This window comes from Pocillopora verrucosa, chromosome 11 (genome assembly GCF_036669915.1).
Source record: "Pocillopora verrucosa isolate sample1 chromosome 11, ASM3666991v2, whole genome shotgun sequence".
NCBI lineage: Eukaryota > Metazoa > Cnidaria > Anthozoa > Scleractinia > Pocilloporidae > Pocillopora > Pocillopora verrucosa.
In genome coordinates this window covers 13936435-13951323 of record NC_089322.1, presented here as the reverse complement: position 1 = coordinate 13951323, position 14889 = coordinate 13936435, and the positions used below count along the sequence as shown (strand labels likewise).

The following is a 14889-nucleotide window of genomic DNA, read 5'->3' as shown; positions in this document are numbered from 1 at the left end:
TCTGTTTTTCGATTGCCAAACGTCTCTTTTTCATTCTTCTTTGCAAAACGAACGTTACTCCAAGTCTACAACAAGCATATAATTTTTAAAAGTACCAGAATTTATTAGGTGTCACCTTATGAGCTTCTGAATATTATCAGTGTAATTCACACCTTACAGACCTGCTCTCATGAACGTTCTGCTAATATAACAATAAAACAGCATATTTACTAGAACCACATAAAAGCTTATGCGAGAGTAGAGGACGGCGGAACCCCACTGACTCGAACTTCCGTTAACTCGAAACAGTTTTTGTTTCCCGTTAGCGGGTTCTACCTTATTTCCAAACTGTAACACTGCTCGGCTAACTCGGTTTAATAATGAGACAAGGATGGTTCCCCCCTCCCCCTCCTCCCTTATAACAAATATCCCAAGTACAATAAGCATTTTGTGCTATGCTCTAACAAACTGATTATTAGTTGTAGTTTTAATGTTTATCGGTTGCTTTTTTCTGTTGCTTCACCTTTTTTATGCGATTATAGTATTAATACAAAAAAACAAAAGTGGTTAAATATCATCCAGTTTAACATTTTAGTAAAATAACATCATAGTAAAATAGGAGAGTCCCTTTAAGTAAGCGCTGTTTTCTTAAAGCGGCAATTTTGTCTCTGTTACAATTTTGATACCATTTGATACGTGTGGGGAAACGGTAACAAAATTCCATGTTTACTTATAGTTCTTTTGTTTTCATTGTTGTTGCTGTTGCCGCTGTTAATGTAATATAATGTAAACTAAGTCATGATTGTGCTCTCGAGACGGACAATCAGCTGGTCAAAATTTGGTCTTGCGCTAGGATTTGGATTCCAACAATGTCCCATGGTCCGGTACCTAAAACAAAAACAAAAAAATGGTTACATAAAGCTGCGTATACTTAAGAACTCATAATTTTTTAATTTTGGTAATTTGGAAATGTTGTTGTCATTCCATAAACATTATGAAATCAATAACTATATCAGGCCCTGAAGGGATGAGATAAAAATTTCCACCATTTGTTTGCTTTGGCTAAATTTGTTAAATATGGACTGCATACTGAGATAACTGAAGGCTTAGTTCAATCTCATTTAAGCACTGCCCATATCGTTTCCCATATCGTTGTGGTAAAAAAACAAGTCAACAAGTTTAGCGAGGTCGGTACTCTTATCGACCGCGATATCCGTCATCGAAATGTTGTGGACCACTCTAATGACGAATATTGTTGTCGATAACAGTCCAAACCATTCTGAACCACTGTCGATTTTTCAAACCGAGTGGAACGAAGTTTCTTCTATATTAACTTTTTTTTTGAGTACTCGGCATAGCATATGTTTAAAGTCAACGGGAAGTGAAAATTATGGCAAGCCTTTAAAAACAATTAAGAATATCTAACATTTCGTCCGAGCATCCGTTAGGTTTCTTCATTCTGTATCCCTTCTTTAGCTCCTGTATCAGTTCCGCGGTACTAAGGCCAGGGTAAGGTTTCAACCCTAAAAGCAGGGAATATTTCTTAGTTACATTAGCCGTCCTAGATATCGTTTTTAAGACACATAACGCCAAGATTACTACTCTGACTAATACGCAGAATCTTACCACCTTGTGCTCGATACTTCACCGTTTCAAAACTGACTATGAACATCAATCTATCCATCATCAACTTAGGTTCATACACGAAAAAAAAATGTCACGCAGCAGACTTCTTTTCCTTTTGCAAAACAGATATGCATTCAACGCAAACTTCTGACAGAAAGTAATTTTAAAAATGATATTGAACGTTGTGAATTCTTTTCAGAAAAATGCATCACAATGTTGAATGACAAATGAAACTGCAACTAACTCGCTCAGACTCAGTTTAAACTCAACAGCAACAAATATTTTTTTTGCATCAGATGCAGTGCTAGATGGAAACAGGACTTACCTCCTGATTCTATTTCCCAAAGCAGTACTCCGTAAGACCACCTGCGTTTGAACAAAAAAAAATTAAAGATTAAAAAGGGTCCAGAAAATAAGAATTAATATTTTGCTCATTAAAAATAGTTTAAGGAAAAATTAGTATTTGGAATTAGCGAGATATTTTGTTCTGTTTTAAATATCTTAGTTCATCCTAAACTCACGACGTCTCTCCCTCTGGCTAAATGTATAAATGGTGCTGATGAACTGTCAAGGAAAATTACGAAATTTTGGGGCTCACATTGGTAGCTGAGAATTCAGTCAGGATTTTAGCCTCATACCTAGGCCATTTAAAATGACTTACACGTCAGATTCCATCGTGAAAGTGTATGTCTCCAAGGACTCGATAGCCATCCATTTAACCGGAAGTTTGCCCTGAAAGAAGCAAACAAAAGAATTATGTATTACATGAGTTTAAAATTCTTCGACAGAATGACCGCGTTTAGGTTGGCCTTGGGTTGTCGGATGATTTCATCCGATTGTGCCATATAAGACATTTTTGGGAAGAAGAGATAACGTAGTGCTGAAGGTGCTCTTGAACTCTGCGTCATATAATGGTTGAGTTTTATTTTATGTTATTATTATTATTGTCCTCTTTCCGATTGTTTTTCTCTGGGTCATCCAGTTCCCCCCCCCCCCCCCCCCTCACAAAAACCAACTTTTCAAATTCCAATTGGAGCTGTAAAGAGTGGACAAAAAGAGCCACCTCATGGAATATCTACCGGTAAATTCCAATTCTTCCATTTAAATAGATATTTTGAACACCAAACTTTCATAATTTAGTGCACAAGAGCATGGAGATCAGCTGTATGGAGGGAGTACGAATCAGATCTGAGAACCACAAAAATGATAATACTTTTAAATCTATATACTCCTTGCACTTTTAACACGTAAATTACCTGACTTTCTTTCTTGTACATCAGCTGTTCATACACATCACGTGCCATACCATAATCGGAAACCTTAGCGACGTAGTCCTTCCCCAGTAAAACATTCCTTGCTGCGAGATCTCTGTGGATACACTGATACAAACAAAATTCCGAGTCATTTTTTATTGTTGCAGGTGTTTGTTAAAGTCACTTGACAAACATCAAATTTCTCAGCAGTTTGTGCCTTATCAAAATTTACCCTTTGTTTGAATGGTATCATAAAGGAATTCTGTCCACAGAATCAAAACTAAGATTAACGAGTTATCCTGCATTTAACGACTGTGAATATATGAAAGTCATATATTTGAATTGCGGATAAAGATGTGAATATGAAAGCGATCTTCGCAGGAATGAACACCACTAGAGTAGCAGTGAAAATAAGGCCCGAAATAATTCAGGCCGGTACGGGATTTGAACCCATGACTTCTGCGATACCGTGGCAGTGCTCAACCAACTGAGCTAACAAGCCAACTGGGAGCTGATCATTATGTTGGTTCCAAATAACCCGTAAAGTAATGAATAAACGACTGAGAATATATGAAAGTCAAAAATTTGAACTGTGAATAAAGACGTGAATGTGAAAGCGATCTTCGCAGCAATAAACTTATAGCCTTATTTTCACTACTACCCAAGTAGTGTTTATCATTGCAAAGATCGCTTTTTCATTCACGTCATCTTACATTATTGCGTAACGTTCCCCAAACAAAAACTAAAACATTTTCAAGTAGAAAATGAGATGAAAAAGGAAAAATATCAATAATATTTGCATATTCAATCCCCAACTGTCAGAGGTTAAATTAACAAAAAAAAAACTGAGTGGTAAACTAGACAGTGCTGAGGATCGATGGGGCATGGTAGGAAGAAAAGTGGGTACCCCTAAAATGTTACAGCTACTACTTTGAACTCACCCTACAGCGTGCTAAATGTGCCATTCCTCGCGCCACATCGACGGCTATCGATGTTTTCATATGTTCTGTTAAGCCGCTTCTAGTGTTATTTCCATCTTGTTGTCTGTACCGTTTTAAGAAATCTAGCAGGCAACCGTTTTCTGCTAGCTCTATTATAACGAGTAGGTGGTCTAGAGATAAAGAAGTTAATGGAATGAAGACTTATGTACAAAAATTTCAAAGGTTAAGGGCGCCAAGTTGCAAAATTTTTAGTATTTCTGTTATGACATGTAAAAGTACGTTCCTTATAAGGAAATACAGCAATTGTTAGGTTGGTGAGATCAAAAACATGAAAATGGGAAGAAAAGAACGAGGATAGCAAAGAATGAAAAAGATTGACTCTGACTGCAAATGACGAGCTTGGGAAATTAGACTGTTCTTTTGGATGAGCAATATTGCTTTTGAAGTAAAATGAAAATACAAAATACTAGTTTGGTGAAAAATAATCACAATAATATGATAAGAATGAATGAAGAAGCGAAGGATGGTCAAAGGATGGAAGAAGCGAGGATGGTCAAAGATGAAAAAGATTTAAAAGGGTTGCAAACAAACATAAAAAAAATTGGGCTAAAAGTTTCAAGTTGCACTAAATGTGAATCGCTTCTTTAATCCCCACCAACTACCAAAGGTGATTGACGTGTAACTTCTCACGATATTGAGACATTATCCACCAAATATGCGAAGAGCTTGAGGGTCAAAGCAGTACTAAATCATAACTAATTGAGTAATAAATGTGTGGTTACTAGGAGGGAGAACTGCATTCAATTTTTTATAGTAAAAGGGTTACTGTAGGGTTCTGAATGATAGTTCAAGTGTTTTACTGACCATCTTGTGTGCACGCTCCGATCAAATTCACAAGGTTCGGATGGTGTCCTACATTGACCATGATGTCCAACTCATTGAACAAGTCTTTCCTTTCCACCTCTGTGGCAGTTGCTGTTAAATAAAACAAGGGACTGACCACTAGGTAATAAGTAATAATTGACCAACTGAATGATTGCCTGACCGACTGACTGACAGGCTTACTGGCTAAGTGCTGACTGACTCACTGACTTACCGACTCACTGCCTCACTGACTGGCTGGCCAGCTGACTGGCTGACCGGCTGCCTGGCTGACTGGCTGATTGGCTGGCTGGCTGATTGGTTTACTGAATGACTGACTGACTGGCCGACTAGTTGGCTAGCTGACTGACTGACCAATTGACAGACTGATTGACCAACACACCGGTTGACTGACCGACTGACTGACTAGGCTGGCTGGCTCGGTTAGCTGTCTAACTGGTTGTCTGGCTGGCTAATTGACAGACTGTCCTAACTACTAGTTGATTGGCTGACTAGTTCACCGACTGACTGGCTGTCAAACTGGCTAACCGACGGACTAACTAATTGCTGCCTGTCTGACTGATTAAAACTGACAAGCTGACTGCTTAACATGCAACGCGTGAACCTTGCATGCAAGACTTACGTTTTAAAGCTTTAACAGCGCAAGGAGTGATCCCGTTCCTTTTTAGCAGCTCTCCTTTATAAACGACACCAAAGGCTCCCGAGCCCAGTTCATTCAACAGTTTAATATTCTGGTAGGGAAACTCTTCCCAGTTCATCTCACCCGGCTTGTAAGCAACGTTTGAAAACGAGTATGTTAATCCTTTAACATCCTCATCATGGTAAACTGCTGCTTTGTTCTGAAAGAGAAAAATATGCGTTGACAGTGATTTCACATCAAGGATGGTGTTATTTTAGTCAAACAGAAGGGATAGGCCGACAGAACCTTTCGTACTGTGCGCTATATTTCTGATGGAGAAATACTTCGATTGTGTTTTCAGAGTAATTCGGGATTACTTTGGTTTCGCCTTGCTCTGCTGTGTGACTAATCCAGAAACTTGTACACGTTCTTGAAAGCGCTTAAAGCAGCTTGCCTGTTTTTTACCTTAAGTTCACATCCTTGTGACATTTTTCTTTGTCGTGATAGGCTGCTGGTTTGGTTAAGATGGAATTCTCTTATTGAATTCAACTGGAGAACGGTATCTGGTTTATGCTTATACAGGATTGACGCAACAATTGTATCTGCTGTTATGGTACCTTTTGAGCTCGAAGCCGAGTCTCTCTTCTCTTTCTTTCCCGCGCTCTCTTGCATTTGCAAACAATAATGCCGATGATTATGCCAAGAATCAAGAGTGCACCTAACACGACCAAGAAAATAATCCACCAGGCCAAAGCTGTAATAAAAAATATGCATGATATCAGAATGAAAGCCACACATGACATTGTTGACCTTTTTCAAAGGCTTTGTATCAGTATTAAAGGAATGGCCATAGGTAAGACGAAACAGGACCTATGACGTAAGATTAAGATGTGAGTAGCAATAAAGTGTTAAAATGGCTTGTTGAAGCCTGACTCTAATTCAAAATTTCTCTCCCTAGTTTCGAAGTGAGGGAATCCATCGAAATTTTAAAACAGGAAGACGAAATTTCCAATATATGTTTGCCAGAGTATAACGACCTGCCTTTTGATGCTTACAAATTGCGAAGGTACGATAGTAATACGTAAACCTTAAGATTAAAAAACTAATAACACAAGTGACTTCACGAGTGAAGGTTAAAAAAAAAAGTGAAAAAACTTTAAATTCACCGAAGACCTGTAGATAACTTTGTTAATTTTACAAATTACTGTATATCACTAAAAGTGGCTTACGTGCGGGTTCGGTTTCATGGCCAGTTTCTTCGTTGAAATTGGGTCCATACGAGTTAAAAGCACCGACCCGTATCATGTAGACAGTCTCAGGTTCGAGAGACTTAATCCTGTAAGAGTAGCCTGTAGTTTCAGCGGTTGCTGTTTGATTATGCTCGCTGTAGGTCTTTTCACCATATGCTCTGTATTGCACCGAGTAAGTGCGAACGTCGAAAGTTTCAGCATCTTCCGACGGTTTCCATCGAATGCTCAGCTCATCAGATTTGATATCAAAGATTTCCACGCCACTAGGCTCTGGAGGTTCGGCTGAAAATACAGAGGAAACGATCATAAGTTTTCAAACGAGTGGAAAATCAAATAGATTATCTGAGGGCTAAAGGATAAAACAAGGTGCAAGTATCAAAGTTACAGAGACATTTGAAAATTACTCAAACAATAACGAGTGTTTTTGGATATTACAACTTGAGGGTTTTTGCCTCTGAGTGCGTCAGTGGCTTTAACCGCTAATTTTCCACGTTATTTTGCTTTCCTTATATCCCTCCAATCACATGATGCAAGAAAAGCCTCCTCATGTAAAGTTTCTATTGACATTAACCCTTTCTTACACGGGTGACTAAATCTTACGAAACAAGTGGTCCATTGACCATCAATTTGTACTTTACACAACGTTTTTTTTTTTTTATAAATATCCATTTTCCCAACAGGAGTATTTGTTCAACAATCAAAAGCTATCTTAGTTGGCAATCAAATTAGAAATCAGGAGTGTTGCCACTTCTCCTTGATTGGACACCACTCCATGGCAGGTAATTCATCTGCAATTTTGTTACGTTTCAGTAGCAGTGACAATTTGTCATCACCCACTCATACATATCCATGCTTCTGGGTGGATAGAGGAATTGTAAGAGACTGGAGTCCCTGGAAATATCGAATCCCGCTCAAAATTTTAAAAAGAACTTGTAAAGAACCAGTTTTACTGCGACAAACTTACTCTTTGGAATGACTTTGGACACTTTTAGCCGCTTTACAAACCCATCTTCGGCTTCTTTAATTGTCGTTTGGACGACTGAGGCCTTTTTATCTACTATAGTTGTCTCATTTTTGGGATCAGTTGTTACAATTTGGATAATAACGTTGAAATCCACTACCACACTTCCTTTCCTAAAATATCAAGAGACAAAATTCGTTTTAGAAAATAGTCATACTGTTGCTACAATGATTAATCACATGGTAATTTATAGAAAGATGGAAAAAAGGGGACAAGTTAGAGGGAGGCCATTTCTTTATTATTTTACCGAGCATGAAACTTAAGATTTTTCCTACTCTGGTTACTCAGCTGTAGAGAATCGGAGCGTAAAATCGTTTGTCTAAGTATTGATTACTATAAGGGAATCAGAGGGTTTATTTAGCCTCATGCAATAACGACTTACATTTCTTATTAATCATGGAATTGTTTGTTATTTATCTTTGATAAGCGAGAGCGACTCTTTGGATAAAATTTATGTGCCATGGAGATCGCTGATATATGGTATTTATCCACGCTTAGATCAATACAGCATATGAAATGAGAGATATGCTATTATATACTATTGAGACTGCTTCACGCGAAAATGAAATATTCTGAGTTTTTAACCGTGGAATAAAGAAGTAGGAATACGCTCTTGGGCACTCACGTCATTTTCAAAACCTCTGTTCTTATATATGCTGAAGTATTTCTGTAAACGATGTCCATCTGAAACATAACAATAGGTGTTGCCTTTATTTCATTTACTAGTACTCTTTAAACCTCTGCATTCAAAGCATTGAACCTATTGACGAGGTGACATATAGGGAGAAAGACGGTTGTTAAGACATTCGGTAGAATAAGTGGTACGAACAGACTGTGGGGAGGAAGGAAAGAATTCAGAGAAAGAGGAGGGAAGGAGGAAGGACTGAAGAGAGGGAGAGGGTGGGAGAAATGGTAAAGTGTTGGGGGGGGAAACGAAGGAGGGAGAAGAATGGGAAGGGAAGAGAAAAAGAGAAGGAAGGGCGGAAGGGGATACGAGGAAGAGAGAGAGAGGGAAGAAAGAGAGAGAATGAAAGGTGGGAGGGGAATGAGAGAGGAAGGAGGAAAGTACTGGAGGGAAGAAGAGAGAACAGAGGAAGAAGGAAAAGGAGGGAGGAAGAATTGGAGAGGAAAGCAAAAAGTGAGGAGCGGAGGAGAAAAAAGGAAAGGAATGGGGAGAGAGAGAATGGAAAGATGGAAGGAGGAAAACAAATCATACCTCCTCAGTAAAGTTTTTCTCGATTGCCTTGTATTGTGGCGATGACTTATTCTCCAGCTCTTTAGTGTAGTTGTAATTTTCAACCTGCAGGGCCATTTCCACCTTGACTTCAACTGTAATAAAAAAAAAAGCATAACATGCCCATCTCTACAACGGACAAAATATAATACTTCTTCCTTCCACGCGACGGACTTCGCCGAAAAGGAGGGAATGCTTCTATGTATTAGGAAGTTATTAATTTATTTGCGACATGTAAAAATAAACGACACTTGTGGTTCCCTTTGAATCTAAAGCAAAGTGCGTTTAGGCTGAAAGGCTTATCATCATCTACCTACCAATAACATGTAGCGTGATGGTGTGTGCCTTTTCGCCTGCTTTACAGGTGTAGGCACCAGAATCTGCGATGGCCGCGTCAGTAATTTCAAGCAGTCGTCCTCCTCCTTTAACCTTCGAAAAAAACAGCGACAGCGTTAGTCTTATTTTCTACAAATTTTTGTTTAAAATTCCTTAATAGCCCTTTATTAGCAAGGCTATTCGGGGCCAGCTTGTTAACCTAAGCAAGACTAATGATAGGTGATAAGATATTTAGAATGAAGATCTTTTTCTTCACGGCTTCTATTACAAGGTCACATTCACAATCCTTGGTACTCAATTGGCTCTTACTGGCACTAAGCTCCTTGGCACTTATTGGCTCGATTGAATCTACAGCCCTGATCTCTCCTCAGGAGACACTTTCTGAATTATGAAAAGTGTCCTCTGAGTTACGTTTCCTTAAATGAGGACAACTGGAAGTGCATTTTTCCTTGTCAGGACCACAGTTTGTGTCCTTAGAGTGTGGTGAAACCATTCCACACAGGCACAAAGGAGCTTTTTTTTTAGCCGGCCGGGAACAAAGGTTGCTTCCCTGGAGTATAGGGATCCCTTGGAAGAGGTTTCCATACGTAGAAATTCCACTGTAGTTAGAAAAACTGATCGTTTTGTTTAGTGCCATTGGTTTATTTTGTGAAAATGACCCCTGTAATAGAATTTTAACTTTGAAGAAAATTACCAAAAAAAGAAATGATGAATTCTAGAAACGTGGAGAAAGGCAAGCAGGAAGCTAGATGTGTTCAGTGAAAAGGGATTACAGGTGTTCTTTTCGATATTGGAAGTAATCGAGATATATACAACTCAGCTCGAAATGGGAAAGGCACACATTCTTAACAGTGCCACCGCGTTGTCTTCTGTAATTGGAACGGGAGACCTGCTGCACTCTATCAACAACTGTAGGTGCAGGGAGGAAATACGGTGGGATGGATGGGTGAAAACTATTTAGAAACCGTAAGAATGTGGAGTAAAAATATGACCTGATGGGTAGTATTAAAAAATGTTCAGCTTGCAGCGTGCAACCATCGAATTATGGATGCACGCGGGAGGCTGCTAAGCACAAAAGAAGCGTAAGAAGGGAGGTGCTAGTTTCTTGAGTGCTTAGTAAACCTCCCAAGTACATCCAAAACTCGATGGTTACTCGCTGCATGCTGATCGTATCTTTAAAACTTTGATACTTTCAAACATCTTTCGCTTAGTGTGGAAAATAAAAGAAAGTAGTAGATACAAATGTATAGAAAATAAGGAAGAAAGAGTCACCTTTCTTTTCGCATTTTCGATCTCGGTTCCATCTCGACGTTCCCAAGTATAACTTCCATCACCACTTATGGTGCAGTTCAGAGACACTGACTGTCCCTCGGTTACATTCACAACATCGGTGGCGGTTTTAACAATTACTACAACAACAAAATATGGAACCAAAGTTAGCTAATATATCGTAAACTAACCTCAGCATTATTTCTCATAGATTAGTTCATTTTTAACTTTGGTGAGTCAGATATATATATTTTTTAACTTTATTTCATTTTTTATATTAACTTGAAGGACGAAATTATTTCGGGAGACACCGATTTCATTTGCCTGGAGGTAACAAGAAAAAAGACGGAATTTCCTGATTTTCATTAGAATCGGAATTCGCACGGAAATTCAAAACTTTTCAATAGCAGGAAAATGAAATTCAGAGAAGTTAAGCATCAGGTACTAGACAGCGAAAGTTACTTTAGCTTAAAAATTTTGACACTTGAACGCAATTTTTGCCCTTATGGTTTGACGGCCATCGAGCAATTTGGAAATATGTCTTGAAAGCGCTTGTTCTTTCAAGATTTGTGGCATAACATTTGTGGCAGTACATCTCGATGGTAACAAGGAAAATAGACAACACGTGGCTTGAAAGCGTTTCGTCTTCCAAACGTTTTTTCCCTGCTTTTCTCGTTATTTATTGCAGAATATGTTTTACTTGAGGGTGAGCTTTCAAGTTTGTCAGGTGGGGCTTGACATAATTCATAGTCTGCAAGTTGTTCCTTTAACAGCGAACTGAAACACGCAAGCTTCAATTAATGTTTTCACAAGTCTCTCCAAAGTGATCAAATACAATGCGTATTCGACTAGTCAATAATCCATTCTCTGATTACACGCGTAGGCTCACTTACTGCTATCACTTACCGAAAACTTACCTGGCTTGTAAGCGGAAATTTTATTGTTGCTTCTACGCAATTAAAGTTCAGCAATGAGGTAAAGAGATCAGAAAATCGAAGTAAAAACAAGGATTGTACTTATCTGACTCAAGCAATTGCCGTAATCCAGCTTTTATGTTCTAGGAGAGAGAGAAAACTGCAGGTTAGATAGAATAAATAATGGCAATAAGCTCATTTTATCGTTGATTACTGATGATGTGAAAGGGAAGGCTAGTGTTCTTCACGTTTCTGGGCCGCGAACCGTTTTTGTTAACCGTGATTTCAAACTAACCTAGACCTAGCTCAGTGCCAACGTTTTAAAACTTGCGTGACATTTCAAACTTGCGTGACCTGCTGGACATGTCAAAACACGTTTTCCAATGCAGTGACACTTCGTAGGCAGTCCAGCTTGTACTTTGCCCTTATCACGAGGCTTGGGTGAATTATGAAGTGATGAGTTTCAGAATACTAATCTGTATCCAAAACATAATTTTTGAGAATCGTTTGGTTGGAAGACAGGTTTTTCAAAGTATACTGATCTCAGTAAGCGATCCGAAAAATCTCAGTGAGAGTGGCTAGACCTGGTTGGAAAAAAAGGAGTAACGTGTGACGTGATTTATCTAAGTGTTTTGTCAAGTTCATCCCGAACTTGAGAAAGTAGGACCGTTACCGAGGCTTTTATTAAAAGCTCCGGCAGAAATTAGAGTTATTCCAGTTGACAAGTGAAATGCTAAATAACATTTGTGTTCCTGAATACCGCAAATGTGTCTTTTTGTCTCCACAGTACTGTAAGATGAGCGCACGTTCCATAAGTCTGAAGTCTTTTCGATCCTAAGAACTGTCGGTATTTACTTGTCAATCAATCGCAAAGGTTGCATTAAAAAAGAAAGTTTGAAAAATTCAGGTGACAGTTTTTTCCAAATGCATATCATCTTAGTTGATTTTAAGCCAAACTTTAATCTGTCTTAATTTATGGCTGGAATGTTGTTGTTTTGGGTTATTTTGCAATGGACAAATAAGATGTCGTTACAATTTCATTTGTTGCAGACTTAAAAGTTTCCTGCGGTGAAATATCTCTCGTTTTTGCTTATTTCAAATTCTCGCTTAGCGTAATTACTATTTGGTAAACCCTAATATTGTTTATTTAATGTACCGCAGACAATAGAGAAAATTCTGAGATTGGTCTTCAGACACAAAGTAAACGAAGAGTCACTAGAACCGTCGAACGAGTTTAGAGCTTTGTCTGCACATAAATACATCTTGGTGGAAAAAGCAAACATGAACAACGTTGAGGTGTTAACCATCTAGACGTCTTAAAAGCGACGAATAAATGCTCTTAACGAGTGTCCTTCGTAGAGTCATCCACACACTACTGAAAGAGCGCTGAAATGGTTCGATTTTAGAACAGTAGACAATGACGTGCACTGGAGCGTAGCACCACCCTGCTTATGCCTAAATAGCTCAATAGGCGCGTGAAATATTTCGGGTCGCAATTTCACCACCTCATCTTTGATACTTATGGTGAATTGTGATATGTTTTCCGAGTGATGTTTTTCATCAAAAAACACGATATCTTAACCCTGATTCTATGACGCAGTCGTAAGACAGGAAGTTGTAACAACGTCAGTGAACCGTAAATCGGTGCGATAAAGATCCAATTAAGGGGATTTTAAAATCGACGCGTTTTCATCGAATTTGTTGATGTTATTCATTTTCTTTCGAGGAAAATGTACATATTTGAATAAATTGCAACATGATTTTGATTTTTGTAATGTTTCTCAACTTGTTTGTTTGTCTTTTTGTTGGCAGATTCTTATACGTATCTTTTTTCTCTGCGGGTGTAAGATAACTACAGTATCAACTGACATCACGCCATGTCTTGTGACGAAAACTCTAGGGAATCTTGATTCCTTGTAAATGGAGACTCTCACATTTAAATTCTGACTGTAAAAATCTAGAGCGAACATTCTTCTTTTACTCGTCGCAAGATGCTTCCCTTAAGGACAAGCATTGTTAGGCTAAAAGCTTCTATTAATAATTGCCTCGAGGTCATTAAAGATATGAAACATAACAACACATCTACCATATTTTAATAATGTCGCTCTAAGGTACAACTGTTGTGGAGATACGCATTTTGTATAGCCCTGTGTTACTGATCTCCCCTATAGAGTAAGTTGAGTAATGTACGATAAAATAAAGAATTGAAGATAACAACATTCTTCCGCCCTAATCTTCTGAGAGACAAGTTTCTGCCAAGAAACGATTTATAAAGAAGCTACTCGTGTGTTGGTTTCTGCACTCGACGTTTGTAATTCCCTAAATTAAGTGCATTAACTCGATTCACCACCAACATGAGAGTTCGAGCTGCCAGGTAGAAAACGGAAACGTATTTACGCATTTACAGAAAGCTGGCTCGCGAGGCTTTCCTCTTCGTCTGTTAACTACGCCGTAACTAAACAACTCCTGCTAGCCACGACATGAGCGAGAGAAATGATTCAATTTCCTTTGAATGACAGAGACCCTTTTAACCCTAACACTTACTGATAACGTCCTTACCTTTGTGATTCCTCGTGCAAAGGCGATGTGTATGCGTTGGTTTACAACGCGGTCTTTGACGAACCTCAATCGTTTTAGAAGACTGCATCAAGGTATTTGTTATCCCGCAGTGTGGGCGTGCTTTTCATGAATATGTTAATTATTGCATTCTTCCGTAGTATCATGTTCAGGAAACCGGGTTACAAACTAGTTTGATCGCAGTCAAGAGTTTACACACCTCTGAACAAATTTCTTCAAACTCTCTTTCTCGTAACATGGGTGGATGAATTTCAAATATATTTCATCTACAAACCCAATTCCACATAGTTAAGATGAATTTCCTTGATTAATTAGCTTCTACTTCCTATCATTTCTTTGTTGATCAAAAGTAATTTTCTCATATTTGTCTAAGATTCAGTGGGCCACAGGCTGTGTGCGCACTCTGATTGCGTTGCATCATGGTCGTAAACCGAAAAATAAGTCATTTGCATCCTGTCGTGGTCGAGTGAACAAGATAGCGTGAATAAACGTGGAATTTATTGGAAATTCACTGTCAATTGCCGCTCCTTCGGAAGTTAAAAAGTGTTTGCGGGCCTGTGCGACTCCTATTATTCCTCCGTGACAAATTAATTATTATTAATTACGAGGCAATTGAAGAGATTCATAAAGAATCGAAACTGCAGTCTTGCCCGAGAATCTATTCATTTGGCAGCAGTTTCACACACAGCCGATGGCTGTGTGAATAATATCAAATTCGCAAGTTATTAAACGGGGAATCGTCCCTTGGCATGCAAACGCATTTCAAAGAGGCAGCGACCTTCTAATACACGAAATATTTTCCATGTCATACACTTAAAGGCGTGAATATGGGATTCGCGAAAGGAGAAGCCTTACACCTCCTACACCAAATTCGTCACACTCAACGTTTATTAAAAAACGTACAGAGTTTCAAATATGCTTAAAGAATAGAGAATACCTAGAGTAAGGTTTTGAAAAACGTATCTCTGGAGTTATTTTCTGCGGGAGA

At 38.6% G+C, this 14889-nt stretch overlaps 1 protein-coding gene across 1 annotated transcript; it reads right to left on the bottom strand.

The window, feature by feature from the left end:
• Positions 1-79: 79 nt before the first annotated feature.
• LOC131794524 (angiopoietin-1 receptor) lies at positions 80-10580 on the bottom strand. Its single transcript, XM_066158660.1, has 15 exons — positions 10414-10580; positions 9123-9234; positions 8788-8900; positions 8197-8255; positions 7515-7684; positions 6530-6832; positions 5918-6054; positions 5304-5520; positions 4664-4774; positions 3800-3969; positions 2862-2984; positions 2267-2337; positions 1931-1971; positions 1406-1502; positions 80-867 (listed from the first exon to the last, which is right to left on the bottom strand). Exons 3-15 carry the CDS (start codon positions 8881-8883, stop codon positions 771-773), a joined length of 1692 nt encoding a protein of 563 aa, XP_066014757.1. The 5' UTR covers positions 8884-8900; positions 9123-9234; positions 10414-10580; the 3' UTR covers positions 80-770.
• Positions 10581-14889: the final 4309 nt, after the last annotated feature.